The 24,304-nt window shown below is 37.2% G+C and overlaps 6 protein-coding genes across 7 annotated transcripts; 2 read left to right on the forward strand and 4 right to left on the reverse strand.

Annotated features, from left to right (window-relative positions):
* Positions 1 to 14,281: 14,281 nt before the first annotated feature.
* On the forward strand, positions 14,282 to 14,851 carry DFL_000724 (uncharacterized protein; the record flags this gene model as incomplete). Its single annotated transcript, XM_067636791.1, has 2 exons — positions 14,282 to 14,510; positions 14,568 to 14,851. The coding sequence occupies 2 exons, from the start codon at positions 14,282 to 14,284 to the stop codon at positions 14,849 to 14,851; spliced, it is 513 nt and encodes a 170-aa protein (XP_067495274.1).
* A 730-nt stretch (positions 14,852 to 15,581) lies between these two features.
* Positions 15,582 to 16,374, reverse strand: DFL_000725 (uncharacterized protein; the record flags this gene model as incomplete). 2 transcript variants are annotated; one of them, XM_067636804.1, is made up of 4 exons in its annotated part: positions 15,582 to 15,621; positions 15,695 to 16,102; positions 16,236 to 16,241; positions 16,331 to 16,374. In XM_067636804.1, 4 exons carry the CDS (start codon positions 16,372 to 16,374, stop codon positions 15,582 to 15,584), a joined length of 498 nt encoding a protein of 165 aa, XP_067495276.1. The 2 variants fall into 2 exon arrangements, with proteins under 2 accessions (XP_067495276.1, XP_067495275.1); XM_067636803.1 differs by lacking the exon at positions 16,236 to 16,241.
* Positions 16,375 to 16,393: 19 nt separating this feature from the next.
* Positions 16,394 to 16,864, reverse strand: DFL_000726 (uncharacterized protein; the record flags this gene model as incomplete). Its single annotated transcript, XM_067636814.1, has 3 exons — positions 16,394 to 16,470; positions 16,640 to 16,657; positions 16,750 to 16,864. The coding sequence occupies 3 exons, from the start codon at positions 16,862 to 16,864 to the stop codon at positions 16,394 to 16,396; spliced, it is 210 nt and encodes a 69-aa protein (XP_067495277.1).
* A 531-nt stretch (positions 16,865 to 17,395) lies between these two features.
* DFL_000727 (uncharacterized protein) lies at positions 17,396 to 18,820 on the reverse strand (the record flags this gene model as incomplete). Its single annotated transcript, XM_067636825.1, has 3 exons — positions 17,396 to 17,932; positions 17,994 to 18,497; positions 18,623 to 18,820. The coding sequence occupies 3 exons, from the start codon at positions 18,818 to 18,820 to the stop codon at positions 17,396 to 17,398; spliced, it is 1,239 nt and encodes a 412-aa protein (XP_067495278.1).
* Positions 18,821 to 20,210: 1,390 nt separating this feature from the next.
* On the forward strand, positions 20,211 to 21,086 carry DFL_000728 (uncharacterized protein; the record flags this gene model as incomplete). The annotated part of the gene is made up of 3 exons (XM_067636837.1): positions 20,211 to 20,436; positions 20,520 to 20,633; positions 20,695 to 21,086. The coding sequence occupies 3 exons, from the start codon at positions 20,211 to 20,213 to the stop codon at positions 21,084 to 21,086; spliced, it is 732 nt and encodes a 243-aa protein (XP_067495279.1).
* A 2,159-nt stretch (positions 21,087 to 23,245) lies between these two features.
* On the reverse strand, positions 23,246 to 23,905 carry DFL_000729 (uncharacterized protein; the record flags this gene model as incomplete). Its single annotated transcript, XM_067636849.1, has 3 exons — positions 23,246 to 23,611; positions 23,661 to 23,729; positions 23,897 to 23,905. The coding sequence occupies 3 exons, from the start codon at positions 23,903 to 23,905 to the stop codon at positions 23,246 to 23,248; spliced, it is 444 nt and encodes a 147-aa protein (XP_067495280.1).
* Between the last annotated feature and the right edge of the window lie 399 nt (positions 23,906 to 24,304).

The raw sequence follows: 24,304 nt of genomic DNA on the forward strand, positions 1-24,304 counted from the left end.
TATTCTAAAAAATATATAAACTTCTAGTTATCTTTTAAACTTGCGAACTTGTTTTAGAAAATCTCGAAAACTAATATATGTATATTATTAGTAAAACCCCCAGAATCGCTTTAATTCCGCTGGGAAATGGTAGAGTATATTTAATTATAATATATTTATTACTTTTAGATAGTTTAAATGTTTAATTAATAAGATAATATGATTTTTATGTATATTCGAAAATCTTAGTTTTATAACCAGATAGATTTTATATGCGTATGTGTTGATTGTTGGATTTTTAATTTTGATTCTTTTTTCTTTATTTCCCTCTTAATACCTTATATTAGTAGTTAAATGTTTAAATATGTCTTTATTTCTTCTCTTTATATTTGTTTTTGTTTTCGCTTGCTATGTCATAAAATTTAGGTCGTTTTTAAGGCGAACTTCCAAAGCTGCCGGCAGTTAGAAGTAGCGGCTAGAACGTCTAGCAGCGCGATAAGCGATATTCTAGCTAAGGGTTTATAACTATCCTGACTAATGATTAGATAATCAGAACAATCTCGTTTGTTTGTTTAAGCGCTAGTGTTAGTACTTTATTGCGTGAGAAAGTAGCTCTCTCCTCGCCTGCCTGTCTGAAGTTCAAGAGTAACTTTATGCTCCTTCGATTTTTTTAATAATAACGGTAGTTAATATTTATAGATTATTTACTAATTAAATACTTCTCGTCTCTACATATACGCCGTCGACTGCAAGATATTTGTAATGAACGTCAAAAGAGTCGATCGAAAAAGCGCGTTTCTAAAGCTTTAAAGAAACTTGAAAGATATATTAAAAAATATAGTGTTTCTCTTTTAATATCTTTTATTAGTACTACTCCTTTAGTTTATTACGAATAAAGGGGCGAATTATCGTCTCTTTAGAAAGTTCTACGCCTTAATAAAGCTATTTTTCCTTAATATACCTCCTTTCTGATGCAGCGTGCTTGGCGTATAGAGTGTGCAGATCCCAGAACAGACGAAATCGATCAAAATGAAGTTAATCAACGTCGTCGAGTTCTTGAGTGCGAATATATTCGATGTTACATTATATTAAACGTTTCCTGGAAGCTTTATACAGAAAATGCCCACATAAATAATTGCATTCGATTTAGCGCTAAAGTTATAGCTGAACTCTACGGTTGGGACAAGGATCTTATTCGCGAGATTATAAAGGACATCTGTATTAATTAAATTAAGTATGATAAGATTAAGGCTACCCGAAATCAGAATAGGAAAGAGAAATGCTAATAAATTCGCGCTAGTATCTTAAATATATTAGATATCGAAGAACTAATATTATAGACTTAACCAGAGTAAGAAGTAGAAAGCGATTATCGGTAAGCTTTTCTTTTTTATAATTATATCTTATAAAAGTATTATAGATTATTTATTTACGTTGTTATGATAATTACAACGCATTGATGGTAGCTAATATTATAATCTTTGATATTCAGATCAATACTACCTCGACGAAATCAACTAATTAGTCGTAATTGAGAATTACAAGAAGTATATGTTTAACTACTATTGTTTTTTATTAAAGTTTTATTAAAGTTATCCTCTTACTGAAGTTAGAACTTTACTCTTTAAAAATCTCCTTCGTCTGTTTTGAAGGTTAACACATTGGGTTTTGGCCTAGAGGTCTTCGTCGACTCATAATTGTCTATATAAATCATTGTTTCTGATGGTTTCTATTGATTTTATATCTCTGATAATATTTATGTCTTAGATATTGTTCTTGATTTTGTCTCTTCTCTTAAGTCGATTGTTGGTAAGTTAATTGGCTTTGTTCACGGCGAAGAGCCCTGAGCCTTTTTCGCTTTTAAAAAAGGGAAATAGAAAGGCTTCTTCGATGTTTATAATAATACTTACTTCTTTAATATTATTTAACAAGTGAAGAGCGATTTCTAGGTCTGATTATTCGAATTAGTCCTTTAATTCTTAGACGACTTTAGTATGATTAAAGATTTTGATATAATTAACTATTTCCTTTCTCTTCTCTATTGTTAAATACTTTGACTAATTGAATTATTTTAGCTCTTTGATATCGAAGTCGACGCGTCTTTCCTTGAATTAGTTATTTATATTATTTGTGTTGCCGATATACTTCCCTTCCTAGTATTACTTAAGATCTCTAAGACTTTAATTTTTTCTGATGATAATAATAATAGCGACTTAGATGAAAAAAGCCTTCTTTTTACTTTAACTAGTAGAATTTTCGGTAAGAGACGTATCTTAGGTAGAATTTTAAGAAATTAATATTAAAGATAAAAGTTTATATCGATTATGTCACGGCCCCGCCATACGCCCTAACCAAACTAGGCGAAATGGCTTGGCGTGTCAAACATTGGTTTCTTCTCATAAATTTCCTCATAACTGGTTTGCCAAATATGTTTGCAATTCCTACCTTACGTTTGCTATTTATTTAAGTATTTTATGTACCTGTAATTTTACTAATATTTCCTGACTTTCTATGTTGACCACAACACATGTTTGATTTCGCACACCCCTATAACAGACATATCCTGGCGAGCAACTGCGAGCGACTCGGGCGATTGCTAAAAGTTGTTTAAGGCGCTTAAAATACTTACTCGATTATATTAAAATATCTACGTTTTATAAAAAAAGTTTTGTATATATAATACTCCTTAATTAATAATAGTTCATAATTCTTTCTTGAACCTCATCGGTTAATTTATTAACGGAAACTTTTATTAAACAGTTATATCTAACTATATTATATATTCTATTCACAATTCTATTCATTTATCCGAATATATAATTTCCTACACTAAAAGACCTGAATAAATAGAGTTAAGAAATTAGCAAAATGCTAAGCTGTTTTGGGAATCCTGCCAAGGAAACCTGGGACAGGTATAATACTTTAACTAATCTAACTCTTATTATTTGGAAGTGTATATATGTCGGAAACCTCCTTTAGTTTAAACTACGAAGATATCGAAGAAATAAGCGAAATGTAATTGCATAAAATAATATTTAGAAGACGAGTAATTGAAGAAATTAACTACCTAATACTTATTAAAAAATAGTCGATATAAATTAAATTAGTCGTTATAGAGGTAAGGTCAACTTCCCCACTAGAACTAACCACATCTTTTGAAATAGACTTAGTAAAAATGTAAAAGAAATAAGGAACTTTTAATAAAGTTACTATATTTGACTTTGGAACGTAGGTAGTTTTAAAAATTTTATTAATAGATAAGCGCGCATAATATATTAGAAAACTTAGTCGAGACATATTAATCAGTATAGAAAAGATGTCTGAGATAACTGTTAACTTCGAAAATAATGGAGAAAGTAGCTTGTAAAACTTATTTCTTTCTCTTAAATTCTTTCTCTAAGAAATTTAAATTTTTAGACAAGAAAAGAATAAGATCATCCTAGACGCCCAAGAATAATTTAAAAAACTTAATAAAGCAATAAAGAGTAGCGAAAAGGAACTTAATAAAACATTAAAAATCGGCGATCTTATTAAGTTCAATAGTACGTCTGGAAAACTTGATTACTTTTTTTAGCAGTTCGATATCTATTTCACGTTTTAAGTAGGACGTTTCCCAGATGACAGAATTAAGATCTTTTTCGTAGGAATATACTTTGAAGGAACTATTTTTTAAATATATATTATTTATTAAAACCACCTCTTTAATAAAAAATCTGAAGAATAGAATGTCGGTATTATTAAGGTGATGACTAATTATACTGCTTTTATTACCTTTCTCTGATAATAGTGCGGTAAAGATGATAAAGTTTCAAGGATTAAAAGGTAAATTGGAATTCTTAAATAAACTAACTCTGCCCGGAACTATTTCTAAGAATTTAATAAGCTTGTTGTTTTTACTGAATGGGATGAAGATAATCTTTATTATCGAGCCCGCGAGGGACTAAAAACTGAACTTTAATGATATATCTTTGTCTAAGAAAAAGAATGTAAGGACAAGGAACTCTCCTTAATGAATCGTATAGAAATGTAATAACACGTTATTAAAATTAACGATATTAATTTTAAAATCTGAGTAAACTACTCAACCAATATCTGCAAAAATAATAGCTACGGAAGAGGAAAATTTTAAAAGAAATTTAATAATAACAATATGGGATAATGAAAGAAAGGGAACGACAGACGAATGCACTTAAACAAGACCTTCGGTTTTGCTCTAATAGATCTTAATATGATATAATACAAATATCTATATAATAAGGGACTTAAGGGACCAAAATCTAATACCCTACTATGCTAAACTTATAATAAATTAAGACATTTCTCTAGGAATTGCCCTGGAAATTAATAAAATAATATATAATAATACTAAAATTTCCACTATATAACTTAAACCTTAAAAAATCCACTAGTATTTAAGAAAACGATCGATTTCAAAATAACACAATAATTTTTCCTAAAAGAGTTGTTTAAAGAAGTCCAGAAACGACTCCTCAAGGTATCTTATAAAACTATATTTTAAATTTTCTCGAGTAATTAGATAAATATTCCCGAATCTACTATTGAAGAAGATATTAAGGAAAAGATCGTTGCCAACTCTTTTAATATCTCTCATTTCCTTACTATTTAAGAATACTACTAGCTCTGGTAAAACCTAGCTGAAGGGCAATATGTCTCTTATAAATAACAACTTAATAAAAAACTATTTTAAACATATCAAAACAAAGGATATTAGTATATACATTTTATATAATCTAACTTAAAATTACAGAATATTAAAGTTTATTTAAGAACTATGACTTACTAATCCCTATATACTATTCCTCCCCTTAAGGAGCTAGATGATTAGATTTAGTAAATAGCCTTTACCTTCCTCAACCTTTTTAAAGTATATGAATAATTTTCTGACTTAGAACTCACTATCTCTCCATTTACTTCTAATTAAGACGATAATAGTTATTTCCTCTTATCTCTTGTAACAAAAGTACTCTTAGAAACCCCCCTATTTTAAAAAAGGTAGGTTTATTATATTAATTATTATTAATTAACCTCTACTTAAAAAGAAATATATAATAAAAGAAACGAATATAAAAACACTAGATATTCTAACTACTACTATATATTCACTTCTAGATGTACAGAATATAATCTCGCCTAAGATAGAAAATAGTTTTATTTTATTTTATATCGAGAGGTTTTTTATTACACTAATATAGATTTTTATAAAGAACTTTACGCTGATTATTAGAAATAATATTACATAATAATTAACAATCAAGACCCTACTAATTATTTCGAAAAGTTAGATGAACTCTTTATTATGAGAAGAATTTAAAAAAACCGAATACTATGCTACTTCTACCAAGAACGATAGACGGCGGAATATTCTCTTTACTCAGATAATCTCTATTTATGCATCTCATGTTACGATGACTGGTACGCATACACTAGTCATGCCACAGCCCTAGAAATTGAATAGTGTAACAAAACTTAGAATCCTCAATGCGTAAAATACTTAAAAAGACCTATTTTTAAAACTTGGATTTAGATAAAAAGATACTAAGATGAATACCTCCTTAATAATACCAACTATTATATTAATTACCGAACTTATTTTCAGAATTACGGATATTACTAAAATACTGAACATCGTTTTATTGTCTATAGATTTCTCCCTTATCAACGACAGAGATGCAACGTCTGCAACGGACCGGCTCATGTCTTATTCTATGAAGAACTGTGCCTTTGCACAAAATATATAAAGGAATGAGTACAACGTACAGATTATCCTCACTACCTTGACCTAACTAGAAAAACAAACAGAATTATTCAACCTTTCAGATAGATGTATTCCAGATATTGATACTATATTTATAATTAAGAAAGTTTCAAAAAATATCACTAACAAGAACATTCAGACGATAGCTGTAAGATTAATCTATTTTTTAAATATAATATTCAAAAAACACCTTCATCACCTCCTTCGGAAATAAATAACTGGAATAAATGAGTTAACATTCCAGAAAAATATCTTGAAAATTTAAACTAAAAAAGCTTTAGGAGCTAACGCTACCTGAAAGGTCCAGCTTATGCGTTATAAAAACAAAATTAGAACCTATCTTTTTTCAACTTACTAAGTAATATCTCATTTTACCCGCCCACGTCAACGGAATACCCGTCCACGCGCTGTTAGATAGTAGCGCCAAAAATTCATTTATTAATTCACGACTCGTTAAAAAGCTTAACTTGCTAATTCTTAAAATAACTACCCACATTAATGTTTCTGCATTTAATAGTGGAACCCTCGGAATAATTACAGAACAAACTACTTTTAACCTTTTTATTAATAGACACCTTGAAATCATCACTCTTAATATCCTCGACATTGCTTATGATTTAGTACTAGGATATCCGTGGTTATAAAAATATAACCTTAATATTGATTGAATAAAAGGAACTTTAGATTTCTCACGATGTCTTTGTAGAATTATGGGATAGAGAAGGATATTTCTCTCGTTACTATTTATATTTTAGACTTTATCTAAATTTAGAAAAGAAATATATCTTAATTTTATCCAGTATATGTTTACTAAAGAACTTAATAATCGATTAAAAAATAAATTAAATTTTGTGCGACGAATCTTGATTAAAGCAAAAAACTTTATTTAAACGAACAATACAAAATTACCTTTATGGATTACTTTAGATAATAAAATTATTTTTTAATTATCTGAGGAAAACGCCCCACTATTTAAGGTTAACTAGTTTACGTACTATATATCTTTGAAAGAAGGTACTTAACTAAAATCCCTATCTATTTATGTTTGTATAGAGGAAGAAATTATTACGCTTAGAGAATATATCGAAGAAAATTTAAAGAATAGATATATTTGACTTTCGAACTTTTTAGCAGGATATTTTATCCTTTTTGTCCCAAAAGCAAATGGAAAGCTTCGAATCTGTATTGATTATCGAAGCCTTAATGCTATTACTATTAAGGACACCGGATCCCTACTGTTAATAAGCGAATCATTCGACCGGCTCGTAGAAGCCAGGGTTTTTATTAAACTCGACATTATTAACGCTTATTATAATATAAGAATTAACCCGGGAGAAGAATGGAAAACTGCTTTTAGATATCGCTATGGTTTATTTGAATATATGGTCATATCTTTCGAATTAACTAACGCATCAGCATCTTTTCAAGCATTTATGAATTATGTTCTATGTAATCATATCGACATTATTTGCGTAGTATATCTAGACGATATCCTTATTTATAGCCGTAATTTAGAAGAATATGAGAAGCATATCAATTAAATTTTCACTATATTACGAGGATACGACCTGTGGTGTGCGCTAAAAAAGTCCAAATTCGCTATTATAAAATGTGAATTTTTAGAAGCTATAATCACCTTGAATGATATCAAAATGAACTTAAAGAAAATACAAGCCATTCAGAATTAACTACTCTCTGAAGAAGTCAAAGACATACAGTTATTTCTAAAACTCTGCAATTACTATCGACGCTTTATTTGAAAATATAGCTTTATATTAGCCGCCCTAACGGAACTTACGAAAAAATAAGTTAAATTTGAAATAACTCTTAAGAAAATAGTCGCATTTAATATCCTTAAACAATCCTTTATATTGGCACCTATTCTCAAAATCTACGACCTAAAGTTACCTACTAAAATCGAAACAGACGCTTCTATTACTGCTTTAGAAGTATACTTTCTATAATTACATTCCGATAAAGAATAGCACCTTGTTGCCTATTTATCTCACAAATTTGACATTACTCAATTACGGTACGTTATTTATGATAAAGAATTAATAGCTATTATAAAAGCTTATTGTAAGTAACGCGTTTATTTTTAAACTAAGAAATTATTCTTAATCCTATCCAACTATAAAAACCTTACTTACTTCTTTATTACTAAAAAACTAAGTTGATAATAGGTTCGCTGGTGGAAACTCCTCTGCGAATACAATATGAGGATTATTTACTTCAAAGGAAAAAAGAATGCCTTCGCCGATGTTATTAATTAATAATCTAACTTAATAGCAGGAATAGAACCCGATAAAGGCGTTATTTTAAAAAATTAAGAAAAATATATTATTATTAATAAATTTCTTAATTTTACTGAATACACTATAGAAGACGACCTCAGATCATAGTTATTAGAAAGTTATTAACACGATGTCGTCTCAAAACGACTATTAGAAAAACCCCAAGATCTACCATAACACTTTGAACTTCAGAATGGAATTATTCTATTCCGTGATACCTTCTATATCCTCTTAAAAAAGATATAAAAAGAGATAATCTCTAAATATTACGATTCTTTAACTTATGGCCATCTAGAAATAAATCGCACCTAAGAATTAATTACTAAAACATATTACTGGCCTTAGATGCGAAAATATATAGAAAAATATATTAAAACCTATAATATATATTACCGAAATAAGCCTAATCGATATAAATTATATAGAATTCTGCAACCACATAACGTCCCTAACACACCATTTGAAGTTATTACTTATGACTTCGTTTAAGAAATGCTATTAGCCAAAGACCCACTTACAAACATCATTTATAACAAAATTCTGGTAATCACTTGCAAATTTTCCAAAGTTGCTATTTTTGTCCTATGGAAAGATAAATGGGGAGCCACCGAATTCCAATAAATCTATTAACAGCATATCTTTTCCAAATACGAAATATAATAAAAACACATTTGCGACCGAGACACCCTATTCGCTAGTAAATATTGGTAATCCGTCATGAACTAAACAGGTACTAAGTTAAATATTACTACTAAAGCTTATTCGCAAACCGACGGAGCCTCTAAACGACTAATTCAAACATTAGAAATATATCTTCGAAGCTTCGCGAATTATACGCAAAATAATTAAATACCTTTGTTCTCTTTCGCCGAATTCGCATATAATATCTCCCAATATTCTGCGATAAAATTATTACCTTATAAAGTCTTACGAGGATAGACTCTAAAAGCCTTCCTACCACCTCTTTTACTAAAAGAAGTTGTGTTATAAGCTGAAGATTATATAGAAAAAATGAGGAAACTCTATAAAAACCTTAGAAAAGACCTCTAATTTTCCTAAGAATGAATAGCATATTATTACGATCGAAACCATCTGAAAACCCCATCATTAAAAGAAGGAGATAAAGCATATCTGCTTGCACAAAACTTAAAAACAAAGCGTCCTAAAAAACTCGATTTTCAGAAATACGGTCCCTACATAATTAAACGAAGACTAGGGAAACATTAATACGAACTAGATATACTAGGTTTTTCAAAAATTCATCGAACTTTCTATATATCACTCCTCGAACCAGCTCCCCCGAGATTATGGGAAGAACAGAACAATATAAAAATCAAATACGAAGACTATATTAAATACGATGTTGATAAAATCTTCGCTAAACTTAATAATAATAATAAGTACTTCGTCCGATAGTCTCTATCCTACGGCTTAGAAGATGACTCTTGATAATTAGAGGAGAATATTTTTTTAGAACTTATCCAGTCCTATCTAGGGAAGACTGGGATGCTTACCTAGCGGGCTATTATAAAGCTAAAAAAAAGACGTAGATGGCCTAAAAAGAACTAAGAAAGGAAATTTTAGCTGTAATAATCTTAATACTAATAAGAATTTTTCTAAAAAAGATTTATTTTATTTATATCCTTCTTTATAAATATACCCCTTAATGCACTATTAGTGTAATTGATTTAATTTTACTTTTTTTATCTCCTAGCGCAGGAGAAATTCTTCTAGAACTTTCTACTAAACGGGCTACGCTAATAGAAAGGCACGCAACAAATGAATTCCCTTAGATAAAATTATAATTTTAAAAGTTAAAAACTCTGCGTATGATAAAAGGAACTCTCGACAAGGTATTTTGTTTTAAAAGAAGGGTTATAAATACAAAGAAAAATTAAGTAAAATTATTTTAAATATCCCCTTAAATATTTTTTAGGAAATCTTCCACTGAAAAATCTATATTATTTTGGAAGAACTTCTCTGACAAAAGATTACCTGGAAGATTTTAGATGAAGCTAATGAAATAGTTATATAATTTTATTTTTGCTACAAGAATCTTACTTAGAATCTTTTTATTATTATTTACCTACTCAGAACCTAAGTTCTATGTATTATTTCTAAGATAATAATTTATTAGTTCTTTAATAATATTTGTTATTGTTTTTATCTTCTTCTTAGAATTTAGCACAAAACTCCTTGTTATATCCTTTTTATATAATTTTTGATTCTTATGAATAAGACTTTCTCGATATCTTTTAGAGATGATGATAGTTTCTTTCTAATAACGTTTTAATTCTGATATAACTTTCTGAAATTTCTTTAGTAAATCCGAAAGTTTAAGTTAACTCTGCGTAATAAATTGCTGGTCTTCTTCGATACGTTTTTAAGCTTCCTTAAAACGAACAAAAGCTTCTTCTAATTCCTTAAGCTTTCAATCTCGAACTTCAGAAATCCTCGTAACTACAAAAAAAGTTAGGAACGTCTTCGGAAACGAAAGAATACCGGTTACTTACGAGAAACAGCATTATAATCTTTCCTTTCTTGTTTAACGCATATTAAATACTTAACGCTTTCTTTTAATATAATATAAGAATATTTACTTTGAGTATAATAATCGTAAGCTTTTGCTGCTTCGATCCTTTCTAACTTAAATCATTCTAAAAACTTTACTTTTCGACGTTTTGACTGCAAACTGCCGCTTTGATTATTGAAAGATTTAAAAACTCGATTTTTGCTTATAATAAATATGTGTTATTTAGCTACGTCTTAAGAGAAAGGTTTACTAGTTTAAGTTTTAACCCTATATTATTGATAAAATCCTGCTATTTTATAGTTAAAACTGATTATGTAATTTATCTCCTCTTTTTATAATAAAACCATTCCTGCATATTTGTTTACGAGAATCTGTCTTATAAAATTTTCTTTTATGAAAAATTACCCCGAAGGAAAATCCCGTACGGAATAACACCTACCCTATGATCTATAACACGTACACAGGAGAATCCCGCATACGAAATTCACCCTTGTGAATTTCTCAGAATAAAAAGGGAAGATAGTATCACGGCCCCGCCATACGTTTTAACCAAACTAGGCGAAATGGCTTGGCGTGTTAAACATTGGTTTCTTCTCATAAATTTCCTCATAACTAGTTTATTAAATATATTTGCAATTCCTACCTTACGTTTACTATTTATTTAAATACTTCATATACCTATAATTTTACTAACATTTCCTGACTTTTTGTGTTAACCATAACACATGTTTGATTTCGTACACCTTTGTAACAGACATACTCTAGCGAACGACTGCGAGCAACTCGAGCGACTGCCAAAAATCGCTCAAAACACTCAAGACATTTACTCGATTATATTAAGATATCTACGCTTTATAAAAAGAAGTTTTATATATATAATACTCTTTGATCGATGATGGTTCATAATTCTTTCTTGAACCCCATCGGTCAACTTATTAACGGAAACTTCTATTGAACAGTTATACCTGACTGTGTTACACATTCTACCCACAATTCTATTCATTCATTCGAATACATAATTTCCTACACTGAAAGACCTGAATAAATAGAGTTGAGAAATTAGCAAGGTGCTAAGCTGTTTTAGGAATCCTGCCAAGGAAACCTGGGACAGGTGTAACAGATTAATCTCTATATCTACTTTTAAGATTACTGTGAATCACTTTTTAAAAAGATAAGAATCCTGTTTGTTTTCTTTTATTTATATATATTTGCTAACCTTTTGAAGCCTTTATTCTTTACTTAAAAACTCTACGACTTAAAAAAGGCAAGTGCCTATATCTGTGTAGTATTATTATTAAACAACTAATTATTATATCGTATATTAGATTCACGCTTTTTCCTTAAATAAAAAACGTAAGGCTTTGAATATGGTAAGCTTATATGCTTTTATTATCTAAGTATCTATTGATATCAATAACTATGTTCTTAAATTGCTTCGCCATCCTCAAAGAAGTAGAAAGTTAGCGAACTAGAGATAAGTGATTACTTTTCCTAATCTAATAAACGAATATATTACTAATTAGTAAACTTAAACGTTCTTATCACAGCTCGTTAATAATAAGATTACCTATTTATAACGAAAGGTTTGACCTCGACTAGTCTTCATTAACTCCTAATACTAGCTAATATTGTATAAATAGATTATAAAATTAGAGAGAGTGTAGAACTTAGCCAACCTAATAAAAATATACCTTATCGATATTCTCTACTTGAATATTAAATCGATACTTATCTAATATTCCGTATACGACGTTATTTAAGTCAAATCGAGGTCTTCGAAAAAGAAACCTACTTTGAAGAAACGCGTAAGTGTAATCATTACCTTTTTATAAAAGTTTAATATAATAATATTTGTATTAATAATTCTTCTAGGTTACTCGTGGTAAAAACAAGAAGACCAAAATATCTTAAGTTATAAGAACAATATTAGCGATATTGATTAATTTGATCTTTTAACTTTGTTTATCGTCTTATGTATTTATCTATGTCTTGCACCCAGAGCTTATTATCTAGATTTCTTCACTAGAAACCTAGTAACAATTTAATTAACTGTTTAGTTTATATTTATTCGCGTTAGTTATTCGTACGTACTTTCTCTATTTATGAGTTTAGCCCTTTAACTTACTAACGATATTTATTATAAATATTAATAGGTTCGTTATCGATCACCGTCGTCCTCGGACTTAATTTCCTCTGACTCCGTTTTTACCCTCAATAATAAATTAAATAACACGTCGGATCCTGAATTTTAATATTACTTATTACTTCTCTTATCCCCAACCCCTTATCCACACGATTCTTTGTTTGTTAGAAATAAATACTACTTTATCTCGCTCTGAGAAACTGATTTATTTGTACCAATATTAATACTGTAGTATAGCCAGTATATATGCGTAGCTACGTAGTATTAATATTATAATATTTAAATATATATCAATTATTTAAGTGGAGGCACCCTAATATCAAAGATATAACACTCGAACTTTAGGAATATAGTACCCCGATCGCAAGGACATGGCACCCCGATCGCGAGGACATAGTACCCCGATCGCGAGAACATAGTACCCCGATCGCGAGAACATGGCACCCCGTTTTTCCAATTATAGCACCCAATATTTCCAGATGTAATACTCCCCTATTTCAGCCGTGGCACCCCATCATTCTAGATATGGTATCCTCATAAATTTTCTTGAAACAAGATGCCATACCTTAGATGTGGCACCCAAAATCAATTACTATTGTAGTGTGTTTCCCAGACTCGGATCCTCGAACAAGTGCACAAGGAACCGAGATATAATACAAGAAGAAATCATAAAGAAAGCACTTTGAATCGAATTCCGCACACCTATCAGAAAGGCTAGGACCTTCGTAACTTACATAAGAAGCTACTATTCTATAATAATCGTCAGCCGCGAATAACGAATACACGCCTAGGCTAGCGAGCTTAGCTTAGGTACTTCACTCCATATCTGTCGAGGGATACTAGAAAGTGCCAAACCTATGCGCTATCAAAGCATCCAGCCCCTCATTTAAACAAACGAATCGACATTCGCAATTGCCAAGCTGGAGCCTATCGGTCAAATAATTTTTAAACTTCATATACATACCAAGATTGGTTTCCAAGATTGGTTTGCCGGACTAGATCTAAGCTCTCGATTCATCTACCCGGGGCATCCTTTTTACTACAATTTGGCCTAGGAAATTGCTACCTTTGTTGTCAATTGGCCCCTGAGTTCATGAAGGAGCGTTCAAGGCGAGATTAAGGAGAGCAGGATAACGCTAATGTAGGACCCCGAGAACCATGCACGCATGCATATGCAGCAGCCCTAGCTCACGAACTTGCCTCATCCTGCACATGAAGTACCGGTTAAACTCGCCTCCGGGAAGCGGCCTTGAAGAAACAATGCGGCATCGAAGCATATACGAATGTACCGGAAGAACTTTCGTCCTGTTATTCGAAAAATAGGCCTCGCTGGTGGCGGGCTGAAAATGAGTGCGTAAGTTGCCGGTAGAATAACCTGGGGGAAGGTCACACCATACCACAAGTAACTTGGTTACTGTTACCTTCTCAGTCAGAAAGATCTTAAGATATCTGCAAAACCCTTTCATACCAAACTCTCTTAGATCGGACAAATTTCTTCTAACACTGTCCCTTAGCTTCGAAACCTTCGTCTCTCTTGCGCCCAGCCTCAGTTCCAAATGCCCATTTCTAACATAGGGAACCCAACGTCTATAGCTGCCTGGCCTCTAGGAACTAGGTTGGAAGGACCCCCAAACGTCCCGAAGCCCCTATTACAGGGAGATAGTACTGCCACGAGACTTGGAGATACTCAATTTGACAAGGAAACCATTCGGCAACAGTTCGAAAACGACTATTTTGTTACAAAGATGAAGGGCTGGAAGGAGATCGAGATAGAAGCCGCTTTGGGTGCGCTGAATGTATGAAATTCACTTTGCTATTGTTTTACTCTTTGCTTCTCGCTAGGCAATACCTTGAGATATTTTGCGGGCATTGCATCAGAATCCACACTTCTACCTATTCCAACCGCCCACGAAGGGTTTTCTTTAGATCCATCGGCTTTTCAAGTACAGACCGCGGTACAACCTATGTTATATGTGAATCTCGAGCTGACACATCCCGAAATATTAATCCAACAGATCTGCTGCACCCTCGCCCTCAAAGAATACAAATCCGACCTAATCCCCGGCCTCCCCATCGAACTCCAACACGAACCCGTCATCAACGACATCTATGACGAATTCTGCTAGGGCTACTAAAACACACGTTTCCAACTTCGAGCGGCTTTGTCGGATACGATTGCATCCACTTACCTCGGTGGCGAAAAGTGGTTGTTCTTTTGGATACTCTCTGGGATTTTTGAAAAGCCGGTGAGAGTAAGAAAGCGTGGTGGGGGGTCAAAGGTGAAGAGTAGGAGGGGAACTCTTGAGAGTTCGGCGAAGGTCGCAGATCGGAAGGTACGGAGCAGGGGTGTGAAAAGAAGGTTAGATATTGGACATCGTGTGTATAGTACATGTGCATTGGCATAACAGTCCGTTTCATTTCAACATCTTAATCTTTGGCCGACTGCCATATATCCTGCCACAGTCCTCAATTTCAATAACCAGCAATCTGTCAAAGCTGCTATGCTGCGGAATAGTAAATTTTTTTTTTTAGATATCATGTATAGAGCGTGCTACGGTATAATTTGAATGCAAAAATAAAAATATCATGTCCGGAAAGCCGCCGTTTCATTAGCTACTATAAATTCATGTATCTAAATACTTGTTTATAAGAGAGGAGCGAGAGCGACATAGATGATATTAAAACCACAAAGGCGTGGTTTCCTCAGCCCAAAATAACCTCTATCGAGTTGATCGAGGAAGCGATAACCTTGCTACGGCAAGAAGAGGGGAATTAGTAAAAATGTACAGATGTAGCCCAGAGATCCCTTATGTTTAGCATTCCGTCTCGATTACTAAAGTTGCCTTCAGCCAAAATTTAGTTTTGCTTCTTCTTTGCAAAGTGGCTTTGTGCGAATCTATCGTCAAGATATGTTAGCACCACATTCTGCAGAGAGCCATAGTATCAAAAAGTGAAGGAAAAGAACTTACTTCCCAACAAAGTACTCCACCAAACTAACACCCGCCAGTATCCCAGCTCCAATCCCCGCAGTCGACCACGAGAACTGTCCAAGCTTATACTTCCTCCAGCCAACAACTCCCAATCCAACAACAAGAACCGTACTGACAACTGCGCCGCCAGAGTGAACGGGGTCCTTAAACCATACCACAACGTCCGAATCACCCTTTCCACCCTTCCTCTTCTTAGCTGCAGCTTCACGGGCCGCCTTTTCTTCAGCTTCGACGGCCGCCTCGAGTTCTAGACGCTCGGCTTGGGTGTAGGTCTTTATTGGTTGGTCCGGGAAGTCAGAGGAGACGACGGAGACGCCAGAGTCAACGTCTACTAGAGGAGCGACGGAGGCATCACTGGGAGCGATTTCCGGGACTGGTGGAGCAGCACTGTTCAAAGAGGAAGTCAATATCACGCGACCATATTGACTGTGAAATCCCTTCAGGTAACAAGTAAAGAACCGGATGAAATCGTCGACGGTACACGAATCAAAGGTAATCAGTAAGTAAAAGCAAGGAAAACTTACGCCTAAAAGTCATCAAAAGTTAGCATCACGATACCTGAGTACCTCACGAGAGCGACAAACAGCCACGGGTGAAAATTAAGAAAACCCATACCTCTTTAGGATCCTGAGGACAACCCTTTGCGACAGCATCGGCATACGACATGATGGACGATTATTAGACGATAGATTCGAGTTCAATGTCGTTAGAAGGCGTTAGAGGAGAGAAGATGCGAAAATGAGGGGTATTTTCGACTGTCGAAAAAGAGAATGGTTGTTAGTTGATAAGCTTTTTTCAATGTTGTTTTGAATGAGTAAAAGTTTACTAAAATGACGGAAGGCAACGAACTATACAGTTGACTGACAAACTTCTTTGTTGAAGATGTTGGGTTAATGAGAAGACAGGAAGGAGGGAATATCATACCTAAGTATATGAAGGCCGCTGTGAACGTGAACGTGAATGTGAAGAAGAGAAAATGGGAAGAAGAAGAGGAAAGATCACGAGCTAATATGTTGGTACTTGTAGTCAAGTACTCTTTTTGAGAGGTTTCCCTGTTGCTGTTTGAATTTTCCAGCGGGCGGGTGCTGACGTCACTGGCTGGAATGTCACTGCGAACTCCCCGCCAACAAGGCCAACACACGAGGGCATATTCCACAAGCAGCTGATTTGGCTGCACTCAGATGCCGCATGCGAGATGGAGATGATACATTCCGGCTATGGAGCTGAGCAGGAGGAACGAGCCTCAAAGTGGCGGGTGGTGGCATGCATCGCATGTCGACGCAGGGACATCTTATCATGCATATCCACGGTAGGTGGACGCGTGAAACTACGTCAGGAATTTAAAACGTCACAAAGCTTTTCATCCACCGGCAAATTCTATAGTACATTGAGAAAAGCACGGAAGCTCGGCAGGACATAGTGTACACGGGGGAAATTATGGGATCCCCTCCCATCTCATCAATGCTAGGAAGAAACACATCTCGTAACGCCGTTTAACAAAGGAAAGGGTGGTGGGAGGAGGAGGAGGAAGAGGGAGGGGGCAGAGGTTGGTTGGTCTTAAGCTAATTTCTTGGTCCTCTTTGGCGAGGGGGGAGCCACCCTCGCGGTGGTCTCCTCCTCCTCGCTAGCGCGCCCGCACTTCCGGGACGGCGCTTGGGCCGACACCTGACGCTCCGGTTTCTAAGCGGAAGCGTCGGTGGGCCCCTCGGTCCTCCTCTTCTTGTCGTCGGAGGCATCAGCCTCCGCCCCGTCATCACGGGACCTCTTCTTCGACCTCCTCTCCGGGGAGGCACTGGTGGCCCGAACGATGGGGACTCCATCGGCACGGAGCTTTGGGCCGGAGTTGTCTCCGCCCTTGTGGTCCCGGCCCCGACCACGGTTATCGCGGCCTCTGCCGCCACGCCCGCCACGCCCGCCGCCACGCCCACCCCGGAACCCGTTCTTGCGATCGTCGTCGCGTCGCTCTCGCCAATCCCTATTGTCACGGCCCCCCCGACCCTCTCGTCGTCCGCCTCGTCCCCCGGCGGATGACCCCCCTTCCTGTTTGAAGGCGTCAAACTTCGGGGTCTTCGCGTAGTTCTTGGCCTGGATCTTGCCATCCTTGATGGCTGCCATCTTCATCTCGACGAAGTCCTGTTTGGTCATGTACTTCAATCCCTCCGAGGCTTCCGCAATGGCCTGTTCGGCGGTTGTCTTGCCCTCCTTATCGGTGTTTGGCTTGCACCGAAAGTATGTTAGTGAAGTTCTACGAGGTGGTTAGGAGATTGCGAACCCTTACCTCGGTCTTGGGGTCGATGAGGGCCATCTTTTGCCCGTTCCATTCGGGCTTATCCTCCAGCTCCATAAACTTCTTCATGTCTTCCACAGTCTTGAACTCGACAAAGACGGAACCCTTGAAGACTTTGTCGTCATCACGACGGAGTCTGACAGCGTTGATTGTGATACCGGTTTTCTCGAAAAACTTCTCAATATCGAATTGGGAAGTTTTAGTCTCGGCACCAAATCCTTTCGCGTAGACAGAGCGAGTGATAGCCTTATCCACAAGCTTAGGGTCCTTCAATACGACCATGGCGTTCTTTCTTCGCATCTTCGTCTTTTCTTCATTAAGCTCCATGAGTTCGGAGTCTTCCAAGGCCTTCTTGACGTTGTCAAGATTTTTGAATCGGCGCATGCGGTTGAATCCAGCAACAAGAGCGATATCAACCCATTTGTTCTCTTCACCTACAAGTCCGTACAGGAACTTGTCAAAGCGCAGGTTGGAGTCCGCAAAGTAGAACTCAACCTAGATGCCGATTACCTGTTAGCTGAGCTCGACACTCGGCGGTGCGATGACAACACAAATATTTTTGGGCATGTTTTTTCTGCAACAGGTTTCGGGCATTGAGATTTCCCCAAAGGTGACCCTACCTGTTTGATGATCTCCTTCGGGTCATCCGACTCGGGAAGAAGTGAAGCATCAGATACTATGCCGACACGTTCCTTCTTCTCTGGAGTAGTAGTCTTCTCCTCAGCAACGTCTTTCTTCTCCTCAGCAACGGCCTCAATGGGCTTCTCTTCAACAACAGCAGGGGCCTGAACAGGCTCTTCGGGATTGATATCGGTCATTTCGTTTGTATCGAAGGCCACAAGCAAGGTGACTCTATGATTATGATGGTTTCGATAGCTTTAGGACGTGCAACGGGATCGCAGTGAAGTCGCGAGGTTTTTGTGGTTTGTAAGAAGCACCTGTGAGGTGTCGTGTTGTTAGGAAAATGGGAGGAGCGATGAGTAGAGGGAAGGAGGAGAAAAGGTTGATGGAGGAGTTGAAATAGACAGAATAATCAGGTTGGACGGTTGGAGGTGAGCGCGGTGCTGTGAGTTGTGCGCGGCGATGAGTCGCAAAAAACTTTTTTTTAGTCTCTGGAGCAGCCATCTGAATTCTGTACCCCAGGCCGCCAAGGCACGTGCAGCCAATTAGAACGCGAGAATCGGTCTTATCGATAAGTCTTAAATACAACAGGCAACACAAAACACAATTTGAATAGAGTCGCACAATGTTTGATTGGTCGGTGGCAGTGCGGCTCTTATGTTTACCTCCAAGATGCAGAGCTTCCCGAAGACTCATAATTGGATTGTGATATTGTTAGAATCAGAACAGCCACAGAATCTCTATAAAGCTTCCCGTTAGCATCAGAATGTGTGTAACATGCCTCCTTGCAGTCAAAGGGGGTCGCTTGGGCTAATTTACTTGTACTTTTACACCCAATGAATCTAGCACTATTGTATTCATGCCAGAACCTTTCGACTACGATGTGCCTCGATAGTATAATACATCTAGAAAGACTTTATTAGGACTAAGTCTGGGTACGAGACAACTTTATTATCGAAAACTGTATACCGAAATTCAATTGAATAGATAGTTTGTGTTGGGAAGGGGCTGTGGCAACTGATTAATGATCCTCGACTTAACCCTCTGATCTAGCACTAGCCTCAAGTACAATATAGGCGCCCCGGTTTCAAGTTTTATTGAAAGCTAAAGCTCCGATACTTTCCTAAAACTCTTAGCGATATCAAGGTTGTTACGGTGTACTATACAGGCGAGTGATCCCAATCCTAGAATTCTCGGACGGAGCTGACAACGTAGCCACCTCATGATCACCCCACCCACTCCAAACCGGACATTCGGACTATTACCCGAATTCTTGTAAGCACGTCTGCCCGTGAGCTAGAAATTAGTAACCATATTCGACCTATGGTACTATCTACGGCCGGGATCCCGGGTTCTGTCGGAACATCCCTGCTCAGGTGTTGTTATAGCCTAAACCAATCCAGACATTCGATATTAAGCCTAAATAATAATAAATTCACCGCACAGACGGAATGTCGCATGATTTATACCCCGGATTATATTATCTAGATATCTATATAAGAAGTATCTCCCCAAGAATTTCAATATTCCGACGAGGTTTGTTTTCTTCGGTAGTTGGAGTGGATAGCGACACATATATGCAACATCATGAGTGGCGTGACGAACGATAAAGTTTCCGAGGAAGGGCAGGCCTTTCTTTCCAGCGATCGAAGCAGCGAAGATGCATTATGGCAGAAACGACCCGAAAAGCGAAAGATTTCGTGGTATTTGAGGCTCTTTCTGGAATTAGCCATGGCCGCTACGATTGTTGTTCTATTGGTTTTGAACTCATACCAGGGCAGAGACACCATTAAAAGAACTCCGGTACCACGACGTATGTACTTACATCGAAAATCCATTGTTTTAAGGTTTAAAAATCTGTGGTTGCAATATCACTGATCGTTCTGAGGTAGCAAGTCCCACGCAAACTATACACGTTCCGAAGCAATTCAACACTCATGCACGATAAAATGTTCTTCAACAAAACAGATACACTACGTACTCTCCACAACTGGATTCCTCTAAGCTCAGGTAGGACAAAACCCCATGCGGAACAAAAGAGCGATAGCTAACAGAATCTACCCGCCTGTAGCCAGCCGTGGTTACGTAGTCATCAAAGATGCACACCGATACGACCTCCCGAATCCCTACACCGTACCCGTCGACCGCTATAAAGATGGACCGGGATATATGATGACCGTCTTCCACCAACTCCACTGCTTGTCATACCTTGTGGAGCATTACCAACAAGGCTACGATGGAGTTGAACTAACCGAAGAAGTTGCCCATCACGCAGCGCATTGCTTTAATTATATCCGCCAGGGTCTCATGTGCTCCGCTGACAGTACTTTGGAGGGTAAAACGGACGAAGGGCCTGGAGAGGGATCGGAACATGAGTGTGTCGATTATGATGCGCTGTTGGAGTGGGCTAATAAACATTCGGCGATGAAGTGGCGTAACGTTCCGGATGAAGCGACGCTTTGATGTCGAGTGCGTATAAGTCACACCGGATATTCAATTCCCTGTATATATGTATACACCGTAAATGTCACGAATATGTTTTTCTCTGTAGAACATGCACACATAGCTATAGAGTTTTGCACGTGTGCGGTAATCAAATTCGCGTTTACGTTTAGACGATGATTTCATGAAGACGAGCTCTCCAGCTTGGGCGATCGATTTTGACCACCTACATACAGCATCCATGGGTGAACCCGAAGTCGACGTCCGACTGGTCTAGGTAGGAGAATAGCGAGGACCCAAAACATTATAAATCCTAGTGATTGCTTGGCAGTGAATATACCTAGTTTTGTGTCAATTTGCACCACTTTTCGACCTTTAGCCGATCATACGGTTCTGAGCTGATGCATAATCGGCGTGAACTAGTTCATCGCACAGTTTCCATCGCGTGTAAGTTTTGCACCTGCACCCGGAGAACAATCATGGACCCGACACTAACTGTCTATAATACTAACAACTGTTTTGGTTCAACCTATCTTTGTTTCGTTGGAACGCCGTTTGTTGCATGCACTGATTAATGCGAAATCGTAGCCCTTTCACGATACTGGTGGTCTCGGGGTCGCAAACCCTACGGTTCAGATACTAGGCCATGTCACGACACTTGGGCGAAGGACCCGAAAGAAGATACTGATCGAGGATTCCAGGCCTATTATCGGTGCTAACATATATAACTCAAAAAATTTCCATTTATATTTTTAATATCAATACTTTATTATCACATACACAAACTGTAGTTAAAAACGAATGTGGTTGCAAGGGATCAAATGACCCAGTTCGACTTTAGGTCTAATACCTCCCACCAATTCGCACACGGGTGGGGAAACGGAGCCCCTGTTCCTACTACATATCAGTCGACTTCGATCCAACCAAGAACTTTCCAGTACTAGCCATTTTGAATAAATATTTAAAAATTCAAGCAATTCCGTTTCTAACAATTTATATGTATACTCCAAGCTTCCTTCTAGCTTCGATCTGATTCCGCCTATATCTCCAACCGAAATTGGCTGACGACCTATATCAAAATCAAAATGAGCCGAAACGCTAGCGACGATGAAGATGACATCCTCTCCGCACGAAAGTGGGCCACCCCTTGATGCCCTTTTTTTGTCTGAGGATTCTTTCTTTTTGCTCTCAAAGTCTTGTTTTCCCAAGCACGACGCATGCAATGTTCGAACAGCCATCGACGCCCTCTCTCATCATTTTGATTTGCAACCGGACGTTCGAAATCGAGACATACTAAGATACGCCGACTCCGAAGACTCCAATAAGATGAAGCAAAAGATTGGATAGTAGGATTCAGTTATTGATCGGGGACTGCGAAACCTCTATATATCCAGCCAGCCAGAGTCGGGGGGCCTGGTTTTCGAGGCAAAGCCGGACCAAGATCTGAATTTATTCCAATCCAATAAAATGTATTAGCCCCACGAAAACAACAAATGTGAACCGAAGAAGGGTCAGGTTATCAAAAAAAAGGAGAGAAACGTCATAAACGCTTTTTCCAGCTGTTTCCGACAATTGTTCGGAAGGACGAATTTGGTCCAGTGCCTCTAGTTATGACGGATTATATTGTCCAAGTGATAAAGGCGAATGGGGTAACATACGTAATTGGATGGTAAATGGGCAAGGTTTATTCACAGTTTATAAGACAATAGCACTGATAGAATAAGAATGGATGGACACTAGTTGTAACATTAATGTAAAACCGTAGTTCGAAGTAAGCCGGAAACGGGATCAAGTATGTAATTAGACGCACTGATTGCGATAACAGGAGTTTCAATTGAGGGCTCTTATAACTTGTGGGAGAAGAGAGGTGATGGTTGATTTTCAAGTAATTACACGTGGTTTTCCACAGAACGTCGCCCTCGGACCTTCATCTTGTTGATATTTCTGTTCCTTTGTTCCTATGGATATGAGTTTCTAAACCAGGTTTCGAAGTGTGGTACAGAGTTTTCTAGAAACGAGTAGAAAAACGGGGCTATAGAATAGCATTTATGGCTTGTAACCCCCGCATGCCTACTTCCCGGTTGAATTATTAGCTGATCTATTCGAAAGTCGTTTTATGCGTATAAAAAAAAGCAATCTACCATCTTGAGATGGCAGGAAGCGCGGAAAGTAGCGACGTTTTATGTGACGCCACTACAAGGGATGGTGGGGACTGTGGGGTAAACGCCTGGTAGACCGCCCCCTGAAAGCCAGAACCTTGTTATAAGCGGACAAAGGACGGCGTTTTCTAAGAACCAGCCTCCGATGGCTTGTGTCCAATTGCTATTCCAGATACGGGCTTCCAGTATAAGCGCCGATCTAGAAACGGTCCCGTTGGCAGTCGTGAGACGGACAGGAGCCATAATTCCTATGTATGCAGATGTGAGGCCCAAAGCGAGGATGTCGTTGGGGAACAAGGTCAAATAGTCGCTCCCCGAGTCCGCGAGAGCTTCAACACAAACAGGTCGGTTCAGGTGGTGGGGATACAATCGTAATTCCATGCAAACCTTACAAAAGTGAGAAACAAGCACCGCGATGTAACATATTTTAACTTACAAAGTTACCGGTGCGGACACCATCGTTTGGGAAGATTGCTGCCGAAGCAACAAGTTGACGACCGATACCCTTCGTAATTCACATTAGCGAAAGATCAAGAACGGATTTGTCTTTGTGCAGGGAGCTTATAACACATGGTGTTGTTGTGTTGTCAGCTCCCCGTGAGATCGGGCTCCATACCCTGAATCCAGGCATAGCCGGGCCTTTCTCCAAGTCGAGGTTTTCTCACGAAATACCCTGTCCATTTTGATAGTAGTCACTAGAAGATCCAGTGGTTTCGAGATCGTGAATCAGGGCCAGAAGATTAGATTTATGACGTTTACTTTCTTCGTGAACTCCATCAACCCCCACCAAACCTTCCTTCCACTCTCTGGCCACATCTCTTCACCACAGTATGCAGTGAACGCCACCAAGCTGCGACTAAGCTGAAACCACGTGGAAGAGAACTTTTCTACCGTTTTCTAGATTCGGTGTTCGCTGTCATGCGACAAGCGAATTGATATAGTGTAAGCGAATAACTAGCTCCGCCGTTTCCATCTCGTGGACCAAACGGTATTGGGTTGTAGTTAGTGTTTACAGCCGAGCTTACTTGATTAGACTAGTGCTGAGACCGGAAACTTGGTCGGAATATTCTACAGAGAAAA

Source organism: Arthrobotrys flagrans, assembly GCF_004000055.1.
Source record: "Arthrobotrys flagrans strain CBS H-5679 chromosome Unknown unitig_15, whole genome shotgun sequence".
In the NCBI taxonomy this organism is placed as follows: Eukaryota; Fungi; Ascomycota; class Orbiliomycetes; order Orbiliales; family Orbiliaceae; genus Arthrobotrys; species Arthrobotrys flagrans.